The sequence below is a fragment of the Notolepis coatsorum genome (genome assembly GCF_963971535.1).
Source record: "Notolepis coatsorum genome assembly, chromosome: 5".
In the NCBI taxonomy this organism is placed as follows: Eukaryota; Metazoa; Chordata; class Actinopteri; order Aulopiformes; family Paralepididae; genus Notolepis; species Notolepis coatsorum.
In genome coordinates this window covers 138,579,027-138,604,026 of record NC_140169.1, presented here as the reverse complement: position 1 = coordinate 138,604,026, position 25,000 = coordinate 138,579,027, and the positions used below count along the sequence as shown (strand labels likewise).

At 48.3% G+C, this 25,000-nt stretch overlaps 1 protein-coding gene across 1 annotated transcript in view; it reads left to right on the top strand.

Annotated features, from left to right (window-relative positions):
• mthfd1l (methylenetetrahydrofolate dehydrogenase (NADP+ dependent) 1 like) overlaps nt 1-25,000 on the top strand; it is a 156,736-nt gene that overhangs the window by 53,874 nt on the left and 77,862 nt on the right. The window contains 1 exon segment of the mRNA XM_084315202.1: nt 14,153-14,264. Within this exon segment, the coding sequence (XP_084171328.1) occupies nt 14,153-14,264 (112 nt within the window).

Sequence of the window (25,000 nt, the reverse complement as noted above, 5' to 3'; positions counted from 1 at the left end):
ACCCCCCCCCCCCCAACAAGACTCTCTAGGAGGCAAGATTCTTGGAGGCAACGCCCTATCCTGGAGATGATGGATGAAGGGAAGGAAGGATGGGGGGAGGTAGAGATCGGGGTGTGATGGATTGATTAAACTGATAAAAGCGTCTGCACATCTGGTCTTGGCCTTCATCCCACGCCGCGATCGGGGTAGAAACCTTCTCGTGCTTAACGGTGTTATGAGAAGATATGAATTCCTTATGTTTTAGTTTTTTTTTTTTTCTCCCGTTGGATTGATCTAAATTCAAGGCCACTACGAGATGTGATGGTAACCGTGATCATGATTCATATTAAAAGGACGGCTGTTTATATAAAGCTGCCTGCCTGCCCGCGCGGTCGGCATTCCGCTCTTTTGCTCATCGCTGAAGTTCAACGCGGAAACTGCTGCCAAGATCGTGGTGGGTCTTTAACACATGGTGGTAGACTCCAGATCACAGAGAGGATGAGCTTCTCCTTGAGTCGTTTCTCTGCTTACGTCGCGTAAAGCTGTAAACTCATTGGTAGCGCTTTGAAAAGGCAAACAGTGCAGCGACGAGTGGCGATCTGGAGCGGTGAGTAATGCCAAGGGTAGCGCCTTCGCAGAGTTGAGCGCCATCACAGAGTTGAGCGCCATCGCAGAGTTGAGCGCCATCACAGAGTTGAGCGCCATCACAGAGTTGAGCGCCATCACAGAGCGGGAGGCGAACCCGGGTCGACCGCATAGGTCTGCGTCGCAGTATGCGGTGCGCCATTGGGGCGCCCCAACCATCCCAGAGTTGAGCGCCACCGCAGAATTGAGCGCCATCACAGAGTTGAGCGCCACGCCCTCCATAGAAAAACACACACAAGCGCACAGCTGTTCTACCGCTGATCATGAGCAGGCAGCTTTAATTGTAGATTAAAGGGGATGTCAGTGACGTGTTGTTGTTTTTTATTTTTTGTTTCTTACTGTTATGAGAGGGGGCCTGTTTGCTTGTGCACTGGGTGGGCATGCATAGATCCAGACCGGGTGTATGTTTAAGAGAGAGAGAGAGAGAGAGGGGGGAGGACACATAGGCAGCAGAGATTTGGTTTCTAGCTTTGGGGAGGAAACATTCACGGTCCTGTTTTGTGGAACCTTTCCTGTGTGGGTTTCCTGTGATTCTGGTGGGGGGACTCATATCGGGACGGACCAGGCCTCAAGGCTCCATGGGAAATTTCCATCTAACTAGACCCCCTGTGCCCTCACTGTGTGTGTGTGTGTGTGCGTGTGCGTGTGTGCGCGCGCGCGCGCCGCAGGGCTCACATTCATACGTGTTGTTTCAGAGGAGATAGAGCAGACAGGAGGAAAACAGTAGTGGTTGATTCCTCCATGTGTACGTGTCATCAGGCCTCCTCTCTAGACCAGGGGTTCCCAAACTTTCAGGCCGGGGCCCAGAAAATAAGGCGTCAGAGAGCCGCGGCCCAATGCACATCGTCAGGCTTTCTTTTTTTTTTTTGCCAGGTGACTATTAAGTTAGTTCAAGTTAGTTATTCATTTATATGTGCTATTTATGAGAGGGCTAACTTGTTACAAAATAATAATGATAATAATAATAGCCTCATTAAAATACTATTGTTGCTTCGGTTGTTTTCAGCGTTTTATGTGCATAATCTGTTATTTAGTTTGAAATGTTCGTTGAAATAAGTAGATTTTTCGTTTTTGTTTATTTATTAAGTTAATATAAAACCATATAGTCACATTTTAGAATACAATAGAATAGAATTTTAGAATACAACTAGAAACACTGTCCTGGCCTGCTTCTAAGTTCAGTGGCCTGACAAAAAAAAAAAAATTATTTTATTTTTATTTTTTTTTAAATCATCTCGCGGCCCTCCCGTGGCTGCTCGCGGCCCACCTTTGGGTCGCGACCCCGACTTTGGGAACCACTGCTCTAGACTAGCATGTGTACGTGTCATCAGCAGGCGTCCTCTCTAGACTAGCATGTGTACGTGTCATCATCAGGCGTCCTCTCTAGACTAGCATGTGTACGTGTCATCAGCAGGCGTCCTCTCTAGACTAGCATGTGTACGTGTCATCATCAGGCGTCCTCTCTAGACTAGCATGTGTACGTGTCATCATCAGGCGTCCTCTCTAGACTAGCATGTGTACGTGTCATCATCAGGCGTCCTCTCTAGACTAGCATGTGTACGTGTCATCATCAGGCGTCCTCTCTAGACTAGCATGTGTACGTGTCATCATCAGGCGTCCTCTCTAGACTAGCATGTGTACGTGTCATCATCAGGCGTCCTCTCTAGACTAGCATGTGTACGTGTCATCAGCAGGCCTCCTCTCTAGACTAGCATGTGTACGTGTCATCAGCAGTGTTGGGCAAGTTACTTTAAAAAAAGTAACTAGTTACAGTTACTAGTTACTTCTTCCAAAAAGTAACTAAATTACCTACTCAGTTACACTTGACTACGTGTGTTCTGCCATGGATTACACAGCCGCTACACACTCCTGATAGGCCACTGGAACTGCAGCTTGTGAGATAGTAGGCCTGGTGTGATTATAGGCTTGAGGAGCTCTCATGGAGCTGATAATTCAGAGGGTTGCACCAGGGGGTGTTGTTCCACTGTGGGCCTTTGAATGTAATGTGATTTTGAGCTACAAATAAATCTGACACGACTGTGATTATTATCCGCTCATTTGTTTTGAGGTAACCCTGATGTTTCGAATCATGGTTAATAGTGAAATCTGTGTGTGTGTGGGGGGGGGGGGGGGTGGGGGGGAGTCTGGTTAGTGTAGAGGTCTAAGCACTCGCCTACCACCACCACTGACCCAGGGTTCAATTCCCAGCAGCGGTACCGCCGGCTTGGTCAGTTGTCCCTACCAACACAATTGGCGGGGTGTTCTGGTCGTTGGAGGGTGTAGACTACCACATGCTGCCCTACTGTCTGTCTGGGGAGGGTGTAGACTACCACATGCTGCCCTACTGTCTGTCTGGGGAGGGTGTAGACTACCACATGCTGCCCTACTGTCGGTCTGAGGAGGTTGTAGACTACCACATGCTGCCCTACTGTCAGTCTGGGGAGGGTGTAGACTACCACATGCTGCCCTACTGTCAGTCTGGGGAGGGTGTAGACTACTACATGCTGCCCTACTGTTGGTCTGGGGAGGGTGTAGACTACCACATGCTGCCCTACTGTTGGTCTGGGGAGGGTGTAGACTACCACATGCTGCCCTACTGTTGGTCTGGGGAGGGTGTAGACTACCACATGCTGCCCTACTGTTGGTCTGGGGAGGGTGTAGACTACCACATGCTGCCCTACTGTGGGTCTGGGGAGGGTGTAGACTACCACATGCTGCCCTACTGTGGGTCTGGGGAGGTTGTAGACTACCACATGCTGCCCTACTGTCGGTCTGGGGAGGGTGTAGACTACCACATGCTGCCCTACTGTCTGTCTGAGGAGGGTGTAGACTACCACATGCTGCCCTACTGTGGGTCTGAGGAGGGTGTAGACTACTACATGCTGCCCTACTGTCGCTCTGGGGAGGGTGTAGACTACCACATGCTGCCCTACTGTCAGTCTAGGGAGGGTGTAGACTACCACAATGCTGCCCTACTGTCGGTCTGGGGAGGGTGTAGACTACCACATGCTGCCCTACTGTCGGTCTGAGGAGGGTGTAGACTACCACATGCTGCCCTACTGTCGGTCTGGGGAGGGTGTAGACTACCACATGCTGCCCTACTGTCGCTCTGGGGAGGGTGTAGACTACCACATGCTGCCCTACTGTCGGTCTGGGGAGGGTATAGACTACCACATGCTGCCCTACTGTCGGTCTGAGGAGGGTGTAGACTACCACATGCTGCCCTACTGTCGGTCTGAGGAGGGTGTAGACTACCACATGCTGCCCTACTGTCAGTCTGGGGAGGGTGTGTAGACTACCACATGCTGCCCTACTGTCAGTCTGGGGAGGGTGTAGACTACCACATGCTGCCCTACTGTCGGTCTGGGGAGGGTGTAGACTACCACATGCTGCCCTACTGTCAGTCTGAGGAGGGTGTAGACTACCACATGCTGCCCTGTCGGTCTGGGGAGGGTGTAGACTACCACATGCTGCCCTACTGTTGGTCTGGGGAGGGTGTAGACTACCACATGCTGCCCTACTGTCAGTCTGGGGAGGGTGTAGACTACTACATGCTGCTCTACTGTCAGTCTAGGGAGGGTGTAGACTACCACATGCTGCCCTACTGTCAGTCTGGGGAGGGTGTAGACTACTACATGCTGCTCTACTGTCAGTCTAGGGAGGGTGTAGACTACCACATGCTGCCCTACTGTCGGTCTGGGGAGGGTGTAGACTACCACATGCTGCCCTACTGTGGGTCTGGGGAGGTTGTAGACTACCACATGCTGCCCTACTGTGAGTCTGGGGAGGGTGTAGACTACCACATGCTGCCCTACTGTGGGTCTGGGGAGGTTGTAGACTACCACATGCTGCCCTACTGTGAGTCTGAGGAGGGTGTAGACTACCACATGCTGCCCTACTGTCAGTCTGGGGAGGGTGTAGACTACCACATGCTGCCCTACTGTCGGTCTGGGGAGGGTGTAGACTACCACATGCTGCCCTACTGTGGGTCTGGGGAGGTTGTAGACTACCACATGCTGCCCTACTGTGGGTCTGGGGAGGGTGTAGACTACCACATGCTGCCCTACTGTGGGTCTGGGGAGGGTGTAGACTACCACATGCTGCCCTACTGTGGGTCTGAGGAGGGTGTAGACTACCACATGCTGCCCTACTGTGGGTCTGGGGAGGGTGTAGACTACCACATGCTGCCCTACTGTCAGTCTGAGGAGGGTGTAGACTACCACATGCTGCCCTACTGTCAGTCTGGGGAGGGTGTAGACTACCACATGCTGACCTACTGTGGGTCTGGGGAGGGTGTAGACTACCACATGCTGACCTACTGTGGGTCTGGGGAGGGTGTAGACTACCACATGCTGCCCTACTGTTGGTCTGGGGAGGGTGTAGACTACCACATGCTGCCCTACTGTGGGTCTGGGGAGGGTGTAGACTACCACATGCCTTCTCTGTTGGTCTGGGGAGGGTGTAGACTACCACATGCCTTCTCTGTTAGTCTGGGGAGGGTGTAGACCACCACATGCCTCCTCTGTCGGTCTGGGGAGGGTGTAGACTTCCACATGCCTCCTCTGTCGGTCTGGGGAGGGTGTAGACTACCACATGCCTCCTCTGTCGGTCTGGGGAGGGTGTAGACTACCACATGCCTCCTCTGTCGGTCTGGGGAGGGTGTAGACTACCACATGCTGCCCTATACTGTCGGTCTGGGGAGGGTGTAGAACTACCACATGCCTCCTCCGATACATGTGGAGTCGCCAGCCGCTTCTTTTCACCTAGCTCATTAATCTCAGGGAATCAACTTCTCCTGCTGAGATTGAGTTTTTGAGCAAGTGCAATTTAGTATATATTTTTTTTTTCTCCCATTTTCTATATTTTCTCCCATCCCAATTTCGTATCATCCAATTCAACCCTCCCCTGTCACGGATGCTGTTTCTTGCCTCCCACAAGCCGGCTGCAATGTGGACTAAGTCATACATAGCACAAGTCCCCTCCGGTACTTGAGGTAACAGCAGTCGCATCTTTTCACCTGCGCAGCTCGATCTCTCAGTGGCGAGGAGTAACGCGTGGGAGGCTCACGCTGCCCCCGACACTTCCTGATTCTACTGCGCAGGCGCACCAACCGACCTGTAGGAGTCGCTGTCCACAACGCCCGATCCCCACCCATCAGTTTCCCACCCCCTAATACGGCCAATGTGTATTAGTACGGACGACCAGCTAAACTGAAAGCAATGTGGAGCGCTGGGCTCGAACAGTCGAGCCCAGCGTCTCCAGTATTCGTGGCGAGCGCCTTGCCCACTACGCCACGTAGCCGCCAGCAATTTAGTATCATTATATTTTCATGTGTGTTCATAGCTCATGTTGTGTCGTACATGTACCCGGAGGAAACCCACACGAACACAGGGAGAGGACATGTAAACTCCGCCCAGAAAGGCCCCCTGCTGGTCAAACCCCTCCTTGCTGTGAGGCAACAGTGCAAACCACTGCACCACTGTATGTGTTGTCCTGCTAGAGTTGTTCTGCAAAATGACCTCTTTAAATCTGGTGCTCATCAGAGATGTGATTACTCTGACTGATCATCCTGCTAAATGGTCAGAACGGATGGTCAGTAATTGTCGTTTCCTGGGATAAAAAGACTCTCGTTACGTCAAGTGTGGATGTCGTGGTGCTGTTGGTGTTGTGTTAAAGGGGCAAGTGAATGAGCTCATTGGGGCTAATGTTCGGGGGGGGGGGGGGGTTGCATCGGGCCGTTATAATTCTGCTATACAGTAACTGTCTTCAAGCCGTGCTCACTGTCTGTTAAGCTGTCCTCAGCTCGGTGGTAGTAATGATGACGAGCCAGTGAAGACAGTCCTTAGTTGTTTCCACAGATGTGACGTCACTATCGCTGGTGAAGGATTGATGCTCTATGCCCCCCCCCCCCCCCCCCCCCCTCTTCCATTTTAACCCTTTCAGGTTTAAGTGTTTTGGAATGTTTTCTCAGGAATTCTATCTTAGCACTCTAGAATTCCATAGTGAAAGTGTTAACTAACACACACACACACACACGCACGCACGCTCGCACACACACACACACACACACACACACACACACACACACACACACTGGTGGTGGTTATCATGTAACAATGATGTCACATCCTCAGGATTGCAAGGTTTACTTTAAAAAAAATTCTGGATTTCCTTGCCTCAAAATCTAAAATGAGAATAATTTTTAAAGGTTAAAGGTGCAACTTGTAAGATTTGGCTTGGAATGTGAACCATGTACACTCAACCACTCGGTTAATTCAGATGAATGGATTGTAATTTGAATAACGTTATCGCGATGCAACATTATTTCAAGTTAAGCGCGTGTTAATAATTTCTCAACCCAAATACACAAATCTATTTTTTTATCATTTATTTTGTCAAGAGTAAATCTCATTCTCCGCCCACCCCCTTTCTTTTTTAATAAGATTATTGTAATTCCGTTAACGTGTATTCCATGGCTCTCCAGCCCTTCCTATCCCTTTTAGTTTAATTGTCTCTTAAATCAGACTGAACACTCGGCCTCTTCTAGTTCTTCTTCCTGTCTTCTCTTCTCCTCCCCTGTGCTCCAAAACACTAGTACATTTAGTAAGATGTGCCTTGATTTACGCTAACCGTAAAGTAGACTCTACCTCCTCACTTTTTATCTGATGAAATCTCATAAATGTAAAGGAACACGCCAACATTATGGGAAATGCGCTTACCGTCGTCTCCAGAGTCGGAAAAGAACATAGATACCAATTCCCTCTCTGTGCGTTCAGTAGGAAGCTATCCGGCTGCGCGCCAGCCTAGCTTAGCACAAATGAGTGGAAGCGAATGCGGAGTAGCTAGCCGAGACGTTGGCCAAAAACACCTCCCCCGGGGTTTTAAGCTAGGCTAGCCGCACTTTTTGAGGCAAAACGATACTTGCATAAACGATTTTTTTATAATCTAAACTAAAGGCTATTAGAATATTCGAAAATCGATGCCTATCCCTACTGGATGCCTGCAGCTCTGACTAGTTAGCCACAAAACGAATGCAAAGTCAATGGTGCCGTGCTCCAGTCTGTACAGGCTGACTGAAATAGATGCTGAAACTTACTCTGGGTGCACCATGGAGTAGGTTTCAGTGGTTATTTCATGACTCATACAGCATCCATTTTTATCTTTATACAGAAACAGATGCCAGTGCAAGTCACGACCAGGGAGGACCACCCAACCGTATCATACAGGATACAACAACGTCATTGAATGAATGAATGAATGAATGAATGAATGATTTTATTTCTGAAGCCGAGGCTTATAATTGCCGACCCTTTTTACATTACATTATTTACATGCAATATAACAATATAACAATGCAAAAAAAGAAACATAATTCAGTACATAATTTTGCAAAAACAAAAGGTTACAAAAGTTTCATAGTTTTATGTACAAAATGTATACACATTTATTTATTAGTTTTTTATATATATATATATCTTTATTTTTTGTCACGGTTTGAATACAGTTATGTCATTGATACAGGGGATATAAGCAGGATATATGGCTAAAATTGGGAACTTACCCTTTAAAGGGTAACTAAAGGGCACTAAGTGCTTTCGCACACATTAATTTAGTTTGACCGTTATCGAGAGTGAATCAGGTTGAATATGGCCACCAGTGATGTCATCGGTAGGGATGGGAATCGAAAACCGGTTCCCGTTGGGAACCGGTTCCTAATTGGCCGATGCCTGGAACCGTGTGGCTCCTGTGACTTTCGATTCCCTTAACGCTGCCAGGTTTTTCCTACAGTTGCGCGCGTTAGCATGTAGCCATGGCAGACTCTATTTGATTCCTTAAGGGCTCGAAATTGCCTGGCTTTTGGTCATATGCTCCCGAAATGCTCCCGCTGTTTGGCTACTTCTATGTGCAGTGAAAACTACTTGAATGCTTTCATTGATTTAGTTTAGGGTGAGCTAAAATTAGCCGCGGAGCTATCGCTAGCTAACGTGAGCTAACGCTATTTAATCAAGCTCACAAAGAGAGATAAACAGCTGACAGCGGATAGTACAGGTACAAATACAATAAAACAGCGGGTGGGGACTGTTCTGTAAACATTGTACTCTTTAGTTCACATATAATAAGAGCCGGATTGTTTATTTACTAAGTCCGTCAGACAGGAAGTACCATGGTGCAACATACAAGTGTGTCCGTGTAGCAACACAAGCCAATACCTACAGGACAGGGGCCCGGGGAGGGAGCTCTGTGTGTCTGTGTGTGTGTGTGTGTGTGAGACAGAAGTCAGAGGAATAACGACTGTTATTCAATAGATTAAATTAGTTTAAGAATAAAAAAATAAATACATTTTAAGAGAATCTCAAATACATTATTTTATTTAAGTGTAGGCTATAGTTAATGTTTTATTTTTTACAGTTTTTGTATTTTTCTGACATGGTAAATGGCTGCTTTTTTATATAGCGCTTTTATCCAAAGCGCTTTACAATTTGTTCCTTACATTTTACCCAATCACTCACACATTCACACAACGACGGCGCAGGCAACCATGCAAGGTGCCAACCTGCTCATCGGGAGCAGTTAGGGGTTAAGTGTCTTGCTCAAGGACACATCGACACGCTGCCCGGGAGGAGCGGGAATCGAACCGGGAACCTCCGGATTGCCAGACGACTGCTCTACCTCCCGAGCCACTGTCGCCCCTGACATGGGGGCTCAACAATAAATGACAATCAGAAATGTCAAGTTGCATGTTGTTATTCTAACCAGCTTAGTTCTGTTGCATTTCCAATTTATTTATTTAAATTATAAATTGATCAGGTATCGATAAGAGAATCGATAAAGAATCGAATCGATAAGCAGAATCGATAATGGAATCGTATCGATAAAATCCTATCAATTCCCATCCCTAGTCATCGGGGACATTGATTCCTTGTGCTGTGTGTTAATTACAGCACCATGAAACGATGCAACACCTTGTCTGATAGGGGGCCGCTACCTTATCGTTTCACGGAGCTGTGATTAACACGACACAATGATTCAATGTCCCCACGATGACATCACCGGCGGCGGTGGCCACATTCAAATTCATCCACTCTCAAGTCTCAACTAAATGAAAGTGTGCCAAACGGTTTAGAGTTCTTTGGAATGTGTGGGAGATTATGTGCAGAATAAATCAACATTGTTTTTTTGGCAACGTTTAAAGTAATTCTGCAATAATCCGCTGCAGCTTAACCACATGATAACTGATCCGCAGCAGACCTGATGTTGTTATGGATTTTTTTTGTGGAGGAGATGAGAGGTGTGAAAAGAGGAAGAGAAGAAATTATCTTCACCTTCCTGTTTCGTTTTATCTCCATCCGTCGCCTCTCCGCCTCCTGGGTCTTCATAATCCTCTCTCTCTTTGCTCTTTTCCACCGAGCGGAACGACGACACTATCGCCCCTTTATTTATTTCCTGTTTCGCTGGATACGGCCCGATTGCTAGATTTCCTGGCTCACGTTCCCATGTCAGGGGGTCTGGAAAGACAGAGTAAGGCTAGCGCTGACTGAACAGGGTCAGGGAAGGTTTAAGGGGGTCTCAACAACACATGGAAAATCACCTTCTACGTGACGTGCTCACGTTCCATCGGGACCGACAAAAGGGCCGGTGACAGTGAATGGATTGCAGCATTGAGAGAATGTTTTTCATGTGATTTCCTCGTCTACTCGTTTAGAGTTAGACCGATACATCAGTTTGCTGACATCGGGACAATTTTGGCATTTCATTAAGTATCCACCTCTCAAAGACTGGATATCAGCCTGGATGCCTTCTCAATTCTCATATGAAAGGTGCTATACAAATACAGTTTATTATTATTATATTATTGTTATTATTATTATTATTATTATTATTATTATTATTATTATTATTATTATTATTATTATTATTATTATTATTATTATTATTATTATTATTATTAAGAAAATTGTATAAAAAAGGCTATATTAATTCTTAATTAAAAGGCAGTAATTTATCCTTGTAATTTTACATAAAGATAATTATTATCTGCACAAAACCTCGAACAACTATCTTGGTATCAGCCTTTAAAAAAAAAAGATAAAACTATCGGTATACCTCTTAATGATGACCAATTCCATCTCACTCCCTCCCCGTCATCCTCTCCTCCTTTCTCCATCTCTGCTCTTACCGTCACCACTTCCCTCCGCTGACGTTGTTGCCTATATTTACTTAGATTTGTAGAGCGTGGACGCTCGTTTCCTGTCCTCACGCTCAACACAGTCCCCCACAGCGACGTCCCCCCACACGTCCTGTCCTCACGCTCAACACAGTCCCCCACAGCGACGTCCCCCCACACGTCCCGTCCTCACGCTCAACACAGTCCCCCACAGCGACGTCCCCCCACACGTCCTGTCCTCACGCTCAACACAGTCCCCCACAGCGACGTCCCCCCCACACGTCCCGTCCTCACGCTCAACACAGTCCCCCACAGCGACGTCCCCCCCACACGTCCCGTCCTCACGCTCAACACAGTCCCCCACAGCGACGTCCCCCCCACACGTCCTGTCCTCACGCTCAACACAGTCCCCCACAGCGACGTCCCCCCCACACGTCCCGTCCTCACGCTCAACACAGTCCCCCACAGCGACGTCCCCCCCACACGTCCCGTCCTCACGCTCAACACAGTCCCCCACAGCGACGTCCCCCCACACGTCCCGTCCTCACGCTCAACACAGTCCCCCACATTCACACCCAGAGTCCTCTCACTGCTACGCCCACGGCCCTCTGCTGTTGGAGCAGGTGGGGGAAGCGTCCTCCACCCAGACGGGTATCGAACTGGTGGCTGTGACCCTCTGATCACAAGCCTGAACCTTGTCGGTTCATGTCGGCAAGAGCTTCACTAACCGTGTGATTCAATACCTTTACTCTCTATATAAGATAAGATATTCCTTTATTGATCCATCTTAGGATACTTCAGCTGTCATAGCACCTGAATATATACAGTATACTATGAGTAAAAGTAAACGGTATACACAAGGTGCAGCTGAGGGTCATAATATACATTATAGTCCGTGCAGGTTTTGGTGGTTAAGAGTCTTAGTGGTCTGGTCCAATCACATGCAGTGAAACAACGGGCCCTGCCCAGCCCAGCCTCCTGGGTGAAAGGAAGCTGTCCTGTTGCAAAGATTCACTTGGAGTCTTGGGAGAGAAGTGAGAAGAATTTCACCTCTTTTGAAGTTGACCTTTTCCCTTTGGCAGCCACCTTCCTTGGACGCGTTGCCTTGTTTTTAAACTACAAGGTTTCTCTGAACCCGTTAAGCACCCGTAGCTGCAGACCGACGCAAATGCCAGCCAACTTATATAAAGATGAACCCTGGCCACCGTGACACGGGGGTTTTCACCACAGTCTTCAAAAGCGCACGTGTGGCCGTCTAAAACACACGGCGGTGTGTGTGCGGTCCACACACCATTGCACAATTACGCCCTGGGCCGAATGTGTGTGTAGAGAGAGACCGCACAGGGTCTGAGCACAGAGCACCTCCAAGATGTTGTAACCATGCGGCCAGGGGGCCACACTGGCCGTGCTGCATGGTTGGTGTCGCTATGCTGCCAGAACTTAATCAAATCAAATCAAATTTATTTATAAGGCCCAACAACACACGTTAATGTCCCCATGGGCCGTACAGGTCTTCTTTAAACAAGTCAAGAAGAAAACATAACAATAAGTCAAGAACAGAACAAGGACACCATAAGGTCCAACAAATTTAAAATAAATGCAAATAAATGAAAGAATGCAAGCACTCCCAGACATACCCCACGCGAAGGTAAGGAAAAACTCACTAAAACCTAACAATAGGTAAAATGCTCCACAGGCAGTGTGGAGGAGAGAAACCTTAGAAGGGCCATTCAAGGGGGGATCTCCCTTCTTAGATGTCGGTGATAGTAGTGTTGCAGACGGACAGTTGGTAAGCATGCACTCAAGTGTGTAGTGAAACACAGATGAGTGCATGCAACTTGCACTCTATGGTGCCAGAACCTGCACTCTATGGTGCCAGAACCTGCACTCTATGGTGCCACAACCTGCACTATATAGTGCCAGAACATTCACTCTATGGTGCCTAGGGATGCCCCCCCGAAACCCGGTTCTAAACGGGAACCGGTTCTAAATTAGAAAAAACCTGAGTAGTGATGAGATCCGATTATTTTCGCAAACTAATCTTGTTGGCCGCTTTCTCTATCTCTCTGTCTCTCTCTCTCTCTTTCTGTGTGAGCGGCGGGGCTATGCTGTGCTCTTACACACACACTCGCTCACGGGTACAGTTACTGTAGTAGCCTACAACTTGAGAGTTGTTCTGAACACACAGACAGCTCTGCTCTCATCATAGCGGAGAGAACGAAACGTTCGGAAAAAAGCATGCATAGCGCGACCTGCGTAACATTAAGTTACACTGCTATGTGCTATCTTAACGTTAGCAAGCTAAGCGTGCATAGCGCAACCTGTGTAACATTAAGTTACACTGCTATGTGCTATCTTAACGTTAGCAAGCTAAGCATGCATAGCGCGACCTGTGTAACATTAAGTTACACTGCTATCTTAACGTTAGCAAGCTAAGCATGCATAGCGCGACGTGTGTAACATTAAGTAACTTGTTTTCTGTGGGGAAAGACCGTTCATCACTGCATACAACTTGGTTTAATCCAAACGTCCATTCAGAAACTTTGTATTATGAAATAATTCTGGGATGTCTGTCTGACTATTTCCCTATGCCTTGGTGCGAGTTCAGCTGACACTGTTGACACGCCCACTACACGCGCGCACACACACACACACACACACACACACACACACACACACACACTGCTTCGGTCATGCGTCCACTCAACTCATGGAAAATAATACCGCATCAGGCTATTGTTCTAAAAGTATCTCTACTAATAAAATTGAGTATTGAACCGTTTATAACAGCTGGGTATTGGGTGGGACATTCCGATTTAAGAACTAAATGTATCTGACTGCTTGTATTAATTGATAAAAAAAAGTAGCCATGTGCAGTAATATAGTTATATAAAAGAATAATAAAGCAATGTCGATTCTGTTCTTAATAATCTTTAATTTTTTTGTGCTAAATAATCTAAAATAACCGATAAGAGTAGTAGTATAGATAAAATCCAAAACGATACCCATCCCTAATGGTGCCAGAACATGCACTTTATGGTGCCACAACCTGCATTCTATGGTGCCACAATGTGCCCTCTATGGTGCCAGAACATGCACTCTATGGTGCTTTGGCGTATTATAGTCAAACTGGCAAGAACCTCTTATCTCGTAGACGAATACTCAGTTCACCGTAGAATTAACATCCACTTGAATTGTGAATTAAACTCGGGGGTCCTCGACTGAAAGCCTCTGGAACTGAGGAGTGTCTGTCTGCATGTATGTACGGAGCGCCGGGGGTGAGTTTGCTCTCGGGGTTAAGTCGCCGTGGGCAGGAGGCCTTTTCTAAAACTGTTTGTGTGGCACTTGTGCTTGTTGTCGCAGGGCACACCGGTGTTCGTCCACGCGGGGCCCTTCGCCAACATCGCCCACGGCAACTCCTCGGTGCTGGCCGACAAGCTGGCCTTGAAGCTGGTGGGACAGGACGGCTTTGTGGGTAAGAGACCGCCCGCCGCTCATGCCTGCCAAGTGGACACGCATGCACACAGACGCACGCACACGCACACACACGCACAGACACACACACGCACACACACACACACGAGGCGAGGTACACTCTCGAAGCAACTTTTGGAGAAGACAGCCAGATGTTCCTGCCAACTGTACGGTCTGGGAGTCCCAGATGGACTCACACACACACACACACACACACACACTCGCACACACACACACACACACACACACACACACACACACACACACACACACACTTGCACACACGCACACACACACACACACACACACACACACACACACTCGCGCACACACACACACTTGCACACACACATACTTGCACACACACGCACACACACATGCACACACACTCGCACACACAGACACACACACTTGCACACACACGCACATACACACACACACACACACACACTCGCACACACACACACACACACTTGCACACACACACACTTGCACACACACGCACACACACACACACACACACACACACTCGCGCACACACACACACTTGCACACACACATACTTGCACACACACGCACACACACATGCACACAGCACACACACACATGCACACAGCGCACACACACACACACACTCGCACACACAGACACACACACTTGCACACACACGCACATACACACACACACACACACACACTCGCACACACACACACTTGCACACACACACACTTGCACACACACGCACACACATGCACACAGCGCACACACACTCGCACACACACTCGCACACACACACACACACACCTGCACACACACGCACACACACACACACGCACACACACACACTTTCACACACACACACACACACACACTTGCACACACACACACTCACACACACACACTCACACACACACACACACAAAAACACACACAAAAAACACACACACTTGCACGTACACACACACTCACACACACACAAAAAACACACACTCACAAAAAACACACACACACACACACACACACACACACACACACACACACACACACTGCAATGGAGGAATTGGAGGCCCAGGTTTCCTTAGCAGGGAGGGTCAAGTCATAACTTACAACTTACTCCAGCAGTGAACTTTGTCCCACTTCCCCGACTCCCTGGTCCACATCCATCACGGCCGGGCTCTGGCTCTCCTCTACCTGGCTCCGCTCGCCAGACCTGCACCTCAGCCTCCTGCCTCTTTCTAGGAACCAGGGGATGGGTGGGGGGGGGGGTCGGGAGGTGATGGGGGGGGGGTCAGGAGGTGGGGGTTACATAAAAGGAAAGCGGCGGAGGAAGGATGCAGATTCATGATCTTAAGAGTCCCCGGAATGCTTCAGAGCAAACCAAGCTAATCCCATCAATGTCAAGGCATACCTGACTTTCCATCACTATCTGTCTATCTGTTCTCCTGCCTCCCTCTCCCCCCCCCCTCTCTCTCTCTCTCTCTCTACCTCTCTCTCTCTCTCCCTCTCTCTCTCTCTCTCTCTCTCCCCCTATCTTTCTCTCTCTCTCTCTCTCTCTCTCTCTCTCTCCTCTCTCTCTCTCTCTACCTCTCCATCTCTCTCTCTATCCCTCTCTTTCGCTCTCTCTCTCTCTCTCTCCCTCCCTCCCTCATTATGGCCCTGTCAGGTGTGTTTTGTAGTACGTTCAGCACGTGTACTGTTGATGTGTAAAAGGGAATTAGTGATTTGGACACACAGATATGTACACACACACACACACACGCGCAACATGCACTGAGCGTTGGGTTTCACAACACAGTGTTGTGAGAGGAGAAAAGTGGAATGTGTGTGTGTGTGTGTGTGTGTGTGTGTGTGTGTGTTTTGCTCCGCTCCCTCCCTCCCTCCCTCCCTTCTCCAAGTCTCCTTGTTTGTTACCTGACTCTCAGGTATGCCAGGAACTCAACCTCCCCTCTCTATACCTCCTCAGGCAGCTGGGATGCACCCCCCCCCCCCCCCGTCTCTCTCTCCTTCTTTCTCTCTCTCCTTCTCTCTCTCTCTCCTTCTCTCTCTCTCTCTCTCCCCCCCCCTGCCTGCATCCTTTAGCTCGCCTCTCTCATCTCACCGGGCATTCATTCATTCAGAGAGACTGTACGAGGAGAGAGGTCTCGAGGCGGTGCGACGGCACGCGCGGTCAACGGAACGAGGGGGACGCAGAATTCCCCCCTGGAAGCGGCGCTCACATTATGAGGCAAGGAATTTGCCCCCCCCCCCCCCCCCCGTCGCGGTAAAACAACCAACCACACCACGGTCAATGAATGTGAAACGGCACGGCTGACGCTCTGCGGCCCCGCGAATACTGCAACGTTTACATTCAGTAATGGTCCAGTTTGTTTCAATTATATGCCGAGTCTGCTACCATTGAGGTCGTCGAAATTGTCCTTGCACGTTTCACTTGTTTGTTGGCGGTCATGCTGCTGTCCCACGGGAGTGAAGCGAGGCCGAGGTTTCTCTTTTCTTTAACCCTTTCACTACCACACTACGGAAGGTTGACGGCCTTTCTAAATGGATAAGCGTTGCCGGTTAACCGTCTGTAATGGGGTAGTGCAAGGGGTAACCTTTTCTGTGGTGTGGTTGTGAAAGGGTTCATCCTTTGTAGTGTGGCAGTGAAAGGGTTAACCATTTGGTAGTGTGGCAGTGAAAGGGTTAACGGTATTTCTAAATGGATAAGCGTCGCCGTGGCGACGGCGTGGTGGACACTGATATGAGGGATGGAGCCCCAGTGGCTTCCAGTCTCCGATGGCTTCAGCCAAATAAAATGAATGAATGAACTTAACGTAGGTCTGTGAGTAGTGGAGTCGGGGGTCTTGTTGTGTCTGTAGACGTCCACCTGGAAGTGAGGCGTCACCGCGGGACACCTCTGTTGTGTCTGTAGACGTCCACCTGGAAGTGAGGCGTCACCGCGGGACACCTCTGTTGTGTCTGTAGACGTCCACCTGGAAGTGAGGCGTCACCGCGGGACACCTCTGTTGTGTCTGTAGACGTCCACCTGGAAGTGAGGCGTCACCGCGGGACACCTCTGTTGTGTCTGTAGACGTCCACCTGGAAGTGAGGCGTCACCGCGGGACACCTTTTTGTGTCTGTAGACGTCCACCTGGAAGTGAGGCGTCACCGCGGGACACCTCTGTTGTGTCTGTAGACGTCCACCTGGAAGTGAGGCGTCACCGCGGGACACCTCTGTTGTGTCTGTAGACGTCCACCTGGAAGTGAGGCGTCACCGCGGGACACCTTTTTGGGAGTCGCTCCGTTTGGCGATGAATTAGTGGTGGATTTTGGGTGGATTTCGCTCACAGAATCATTGTTTTGAGATATTATGTCCAAAATGTTTTTTTTTTTTTTTTTTTTTTTTTACTTTATTTTTTAGCGTTTATCGCTTTTCTGGTCAAGCATGACCGACAGATGTAGGGTGAAACGGGAGAGAGAGAGCAGGGGAAGACATTCGGCAAATGACGGCGAGTCCGGGAATCGAACTCGGAGTCAAGTCAAGTCAAGTCAAGAGTTTTATTTGTCACGGCATACGGATATACAATGAAATGCGGGTGGTCTTGCCCACAACGATGTGCAATTGGTACAACATATAACATATAATAGAATCCAATACAAAAAATGTGTGCAATAAAATTGTGCAATAACAGGTAGCAGGTAACAATAAATTTGTGCAATGACGGGTAACAGTTGGCAGTTAACAGTAGTAGTAATAGTAGTGCAATACACTGTTACTGTTGCTAATACTAATTTAAAGTGGCCTTTCCTTTTGGCAATAAGTGAGGGTGCGTGCGGCCTGAGTGTGTGCCCGCTCATGCTAAAGTGTTAAGTGGCTGCTCGTGTGTGAGCGTGCACAGTGTGCGTGTCGTGTGTGTGTTCATGTGTGCTTGTGTGTGGACAGTTCAATGTTCTGAGCACTCAATGTACATTGTTCATGGCTCTGATGGCCTGGGGGAAGAAGCTGAGCCTAAACCGCTCTGTCCTAGTAGCTGAGATTTGCAGGCGTCTGCCTGACCTCAGCAGCTGAAACAGGCTGTTATTGGGGTGGTGAGGGTCTTTCATTATCCTGCAGGCTCTGGATTTGCACCTCTTGTTGTATAGAACCTGCAGGGGGGGTAGTGCAATACCCGTGGTACGCTCGGCTGAGCGCACCACTTTCTGTAGGGCCTTCTTGTCCTGTGCCGTGCTGTTTCCATACCAGGCAGTGATGTTTCCGGTCAGGATGCTCTCTACAGCTCCTGAGTAGAAGGACTGGAGTATCTTCCCCGATACTCTGAACTTCCTTAACTGTCTCAGGTGGTAGAGACGCTGTTTCGCCTTATTTACTACTGTGCTTATGTGTGTTGACCATGTCAGGTCCTCTGAGATGTGGACCCCCAGGTACTTGAAGCTGCTCACCCTGTCCACGGTAGCCCCGTTTATCATCAGTGGTGTGTGTGTCCCCTGCTGTCCTCTCCTATAATCCACGATCAGTTCCTTGGTTTTGCCAATGTTCAGGAGCAGGCTGTTGTCCTGGCACCAGCGTTCCAGTACCTCCACCTCCTCCCGGTAGGCCTTCTCGTTGTTGTCCGAGATCAGCCCCACCACCACCGTGTCATCTGCGAACTTCACTATGGAGTTGGAGCTGAACTTGGCCACACAGTCGTGTGTGTAGAGTGAGTACAGCAGGGGGCTCAGAACACAGCCCTGGGGGGACCCGATGCTCAGGGTGATGGTGTTGGAGGTCTGACCCCCCACCCTGACCGCCTGGGGTCTTTCGCTCAGAAAGTCCAGTACCCAGGCGCTCAGGGCGGAGCTCAGACCTAGCTCGATCAGCTTGTCCACCAGTCTGGTGGGGACTATGGTGTTGAACGCTGAGCTGTAGTCAATGAACAACAGTCTCACATAGCCCCCCTTCTGACGGTCAAGGTGCGAGAGGGTGCTGTGCAGTACCTGGGAGACCGCGTCGTCGGTGGACCTGTTTGTCCTGTATGCAAATTGCATAGGGTCCATATCACTGGGGAGGGAGGCACAAATGTGGTCCTTGACCAGCCTCTCGAAACATTTCATGACCACAGAGGTGAGTGCCACCGGTCTGTAGTCATTTGGACATGCTGGGGAGGGTTTCTTCGGCACAGGGATGATGGTAGACCTCTTGAAGCAGGCAGGGACCACTGACTCCGCCAGTGATTGATTAAATATGACGGTGAACACAGGGGCCAGCTGGTTGGCACAGGTCTTGAGTATACGTCCTGTTATGCCATCTGGGCCAGCAGCCTTCCTGGTGTTCACCTGCATAAATGCTCTTCTCACACTGTGTTCCGACAACGAGAGAGCGTCCCCCCCCCCTCGCGGTTGCCCCCCCCCCTCCACAACAGCCGGCGCGCCAGTGACGTCACTAGCCGGAGAGCCAGCAGCGCCACTGTCTACACCAAACCGAGCGTAGAAGGTGTTGAGCTTGTCCGCGAGGGAGGCGTCGTCGCTCCCCATTGACGGGGCGCTGACTTTATAGTCAGTTATTGACTTCAGTCCCTGCCATAATCCTCTTGTGTCGTTTTGTGCCATTTGTGTCTCCAGTTTGTCAGCATATGTCCTCTTAGCAAGTTTGACTGCTTTGCGTAGAGTATAGACTGAAGCCTTATACTCCTCCATGTTTCCTGACTCTCTACCCAGGTTGTAGGCGGTGGTACGAGAGTTCAGAGCTGCTCTAATAGTGCTATCCACCCACGGTTTCTGGTTTGGGAAAATCCGCACCGTTTTCCTGAGGACAATACCATCAGCTATTGTTGTTATATAACACACCACTATGTCTGCTAATTCACTGACGTCACTGGCACTTCCTATGAACATATCCCAGTCCGTGTCTGCAAGCACGTCCTTGAGCGTGGCCTCTGATTCGTCGGTCCACTTCTTAGTCTCACGTGACACGACGGCGTCACGTGATCTCTGTTGATATGCCGGAAATAACAAGATGGAGTCATGATCGCTCGAGCTTGTGGACCCCGTTAATGGCGGAGCGGCTACTGCCTTGTAACCCGCTTTGAACGGGGAATAGCAGTGGTCGAGTGTGTTCTTCCCTCTGGTGGAGCAAGCGATGTGTTGGAAAAAGGACGGCATCACTTTCTTCAGGTTGGCCTGGTTGAAATCGCCGGCCACTACCATCGCTGCGTCTGGGTGTTTGATCTGGTGTCTGTTGAGATGATCGTGTAATTCGCCCAGCGCTTTGCCCGTGTTCGCGTGTGGGGGAATATACACGGCAGTCATGACGACTGCTGTGAACTCCCTCGGAGGTGAAACGGACGACATAGGATAGAAAGATGTTCCAAGTCCGGCGAACACGAGTTTGAGAGGACCTGCACCCCCTCGGGATTAACCCAGGAATTGTTCGTGATGAGGCAGACTCCGCGCCGATGGTCTTTCCTGAGCCAGCGTTGCGATCTGCACGTAAGACTGTGAAGGCATCCGAGGGAGAGACGCTTTTGTCTGGGGTCGTCGACGTGAGCCATGTCTCTGTGAGACATATAATGTTGATGTCTCTCATCTCCCGTTGGAACCGGACCCTCGCTCTCAGATCATCCATCCTACCCTCCAACGAACGGGCATTCGCCAGAAAGATGGATGGAATTGCTGGGCGGTAAGCAGCTCTTTTAGTCTCAATCTGATACCTCCTCGTCTTCCTCTGTGTCTTCTCCTGCCGTCGCCTTTGTTCTTTTCTTTGCCGCCATTCTCCCGTCTGATTTCTGCTGGCCATTCTAGGTCAAAAGTGTCTCCAAACTCCTCTTTGAGCCCGGGGTTCAGGTCCATAAGTGTCTGACGGTCGTATGACGTACCCGCCAGTGTTGCTTTAAATAAAAAAGTAGCAAAAACAAACATAATAGCTAAAAGTGAGTACATCGTTGCGGAGCTAAAACCAGAGGCGTCTGACCAGGGTCGCGTCCTCTCTGTGTAACCAGGTCCGTCAACCTGTCAACCAGGTCCGTGACGCAGCGCGGTATTCCGCGACGCAGCGCGGTACATGGTGTGCTACTGGAGCACCCCGAAATGGGTGTTATTTAGTTAGTTACACCAGGTACCCAGGTGGGTTATCTCCCAGGCCTTTCTGTGTGGAGTTTGCATGTTCTCCCCGTGCTCGCAAGGGTCCCCCCCCCCCCCCCCCCCCCCGCGCGATAAGAGAAACGCAATGGAAAAAAACATGCACAGCAGATCGCTAACGCTGTCGCGTCCCTGACGAAGACGGACAGGAGCACTTGGATTGGTCCCGGCTGCTCTTGGGGGGGGGGGGGGGGGGGGGGGGGAGGAGGACGACGGGATGGGTCAAGTGCAGAGACTCAATCACATCGGCGACCCAACTAACTGCATGTGTGTGTGTGTTCCTGTGTGTGTGTGCCGCCCATCGCATGTAGGGATGGGAATCGAAAACCGGTTCCGTTGGGTTGGGAACCGGTTCCTAATTGGCCGATGCCTGGAACGTGTGGCTCCCGTGACTTTCGATTCCCCTTATCGCTGCCTACAGTTGCGCAATAATGTTAGCCGTTAGCATGTAGCCATGGCAGACTCTATTTGATTCCTTAATGGCTCGAAATTGCCTGGGTTTTGGTAATATGCTCCCGAAATGCTCCTGCTGTTTGGCTACTTCTATGTGCAGTGAAAACTACCTTGAATGCTTTAGAACCTAGTCATTGATTTAGATCAGGCTGAGCTAAAATTAGCCGCGGAGCTAACGTGAGCTAACGCTATTTAATCAAGCTCACAAAGAGAGATAAACAGCTGACAGCGGATAGTACAGGTACAAATACAATAAAACAGCAGGTGGGGGCTGTTGTGTAAACCTTGTTCCTCTTTAGTTCACATATAATGAGAGACGGAATGTTTGTTTACAAGACTGTAAGCCAGGAAGTACAGTGGTGCAACATACAAATGTGTCCGTGTAGCAACACAAGCCAATAGCTTATAGGACAGGGGCCCGGGGAGCTCTCTCTCTCTGTGTGTGTGTGTGTGTGTGTGTGTGTGTGTGTGTGTGTGTGTGTGAGAGAGAGAGAGTGTGAGTGAGAGACAGAAGTCAGAGGAATAACAACCTGTTATTCAATAGATTAAATTAGTTTAAGAATAAAAAAATAAATACATTTAAGAGAATCTCAAATACATTATTTTATTTAAGTGTAGGCTATAGTTAATGTTTTATTTTTTACAGTTTTTTGTATTTTTCTGACATGGGGCTCAACAATAAATGACAATCAGAAATGTCAAGTTGCATGTTATTCTAACCAGCTTAGACCCCTACGCTCTGCATCTTCTGGCCGCCTCAGACCTACTCCTATCCGAGCTCCGGAGGGTCATCAAAGAGAAGTCGCCTATTCTCAGTCCTTGCCCCACAATGGTGGAATGAACTACCCACCCCAGTTAGGACAGCCGAAACCCATCCAATCTTTCGCCGTCGACTAAAGACGCACTTCTTCAACCATTATCTGAATAAAAAAAAATATATCACCCTAACTAACCGTACTGTCATGCACTTGTCCTAATAAACTAACCTACACTTTAGCACTCAACACTTTGATGAACATTGTTGCTCAGCTGATAGAGTTGTGCCCTTCCTGATGGCTTGTCGTACAGAACTTGTAAGTCGCTTTGGATAAAAGCGTCAGCTAAATGACTAAATGTAGTTCTGTTGCATTTTCAATTTATTTATTTAAATTATAAATTGATCAGGTATCAATAAGGGAATCGATAAAGAATCGAATCGATAAGCAGAATCGATAAATGAATCGTATCGATAAATCCTATCAATTCCCATCCCTAATCGCATGTGTGTCTGCCTGCATGCCAAATAAAGACTTCTCCAAAAGTCCAGTTGTATTATTATTATATTTAAATGTGGGGGCTCACAGCTCTGAACCAGAACTTACTGGTCATAGTACTGTTCCATTATTCACAATCTATGGAGCGGCTCCTGGATTGTCTTTGTATTCAGCTCATGGAGGGACTTCATATTCATAAATCAAAACTGAGCTGTACTACAATATTATGGAAATAACTTTCATTTAGTTTCAAACCTATATTTAAACTCGAAAGGCAACTTGAGGTTTCCCTCATTTACAGTCACGCCGAGTGTACATACAGAAATGAGAAAAAAGCATATAAAATCACACGGCATATAAAATCACAACAATAAGACACAAGGCGGGGCAAAAGTAAGGATAACAAATCAATTAAAACATGATTGATTGATAAAGGTTGGAGATCAAGGTTTTAAACTCTGTAACGGAGGGGAGAATCTCAACCTTTAGGACTGCAAATGTAGATGTACCCTGTTCCAAGAAAAATCGGGGGACCTTAACACTTTGAGTGCCAGCAGGGGGCACCAGAAATAGCGCTTGAGTGCCAGCGCTGTAGTCAATGGGACGGCGATCACATTTGCGAATGCATAAACTATATCTTAAATTATGGATATGTGTCTAATACGCCCGTCGCTTATTCAATGACTTGTTGCAGTCAACATTGTCGAAACGGATTGTTTTTAATCGGTTCATTTCCGTTTTATACCATTTTGAAAAACGCTAGTTTTTTTAAACGTCCAAAAAAGAAATCTGCAGGAATCGCACTTTACTGGAATACACAAAACACGTTGTCATTTTTCGGCCTATTTATGAATAGTTTTCAAATAAACGCTAGATTATCGATAGTATATGTGTACTTATGCATGCTAGAGAAGCGGGCTGAAAAATCGATTATCTTATTTCCTGATCAGCACACACACACTCACAGCCACACACACACATATGGGACACAAATATACTGTAGGTGAAAAAACTCTGATTATCCCAAGACTGGTCAAATAGATCCTTACCTCAGATCAGATGTTCTCCAAAAAGATTATTCCAATTCCTGATCGCCATTCCAAATATCGATCGCGTTTATTGATCCAACGCTGGGTACTGGAAACGGATAATCCACGCTGTTCTGAGGGTCGGCAATAAATGGGATAGTCTCGGTTACATGCCTGACAAGTAAAATGTGGATTCCGAACTCTTTTTTTCCATCCATTTCATTCAGTCCAATCCAATGGGTGCAATACCATCCGGAGAGACGATAGGGGGTGGTATTTTCCCTGTTCGAGCTCAGACAGATCCCCACTGGTAACGTGAGGCTATATTGATGAGAAATGAATAAAATCAATATAAAAAAAATAACGATTAAATAACGAGATTTCTCGTCTTGGCACTCAACGCATGGCATGAACTAACGAGATTTCTCGTGGCTGGCACTCCAAAGTGTTAAGGACCAGCCAGTCAATAGAACGGGTTCCATAGGTTCCAAAATTCCATTCAATAATGATCTAGTATGAGGAAGTAGCTTACCAGTAAGGGCCAACCAACCTTCTCATAAAGGACACAGAATGTCGTATCTATCATTAGTGATGAATCTCCGGACAGAGTGATAGTGATAATGACAATGATAGTGATAATGATAGTGATAACACATAAATTCTATTTTAGGGTATATTTTCCTTTTCTTTTTTATTATTATAATTATTAAGATGGAAAACAAAAAGTTAGACAATAAAGTTGCACGTTTTCCAACAACAGCGAAACCAAAGGCTCCATTAACCGTTCTGAGTTCTGATCGACGTGTTTTCATACTGTAGTAGTAATGTGTTTTTTGTTTGGTCAATTATTGAGTCTTGATTCTGGGTTTTCAAAACTACATCAGAGGGGTTCTGGTTCTTGGCTTCCCATTAGA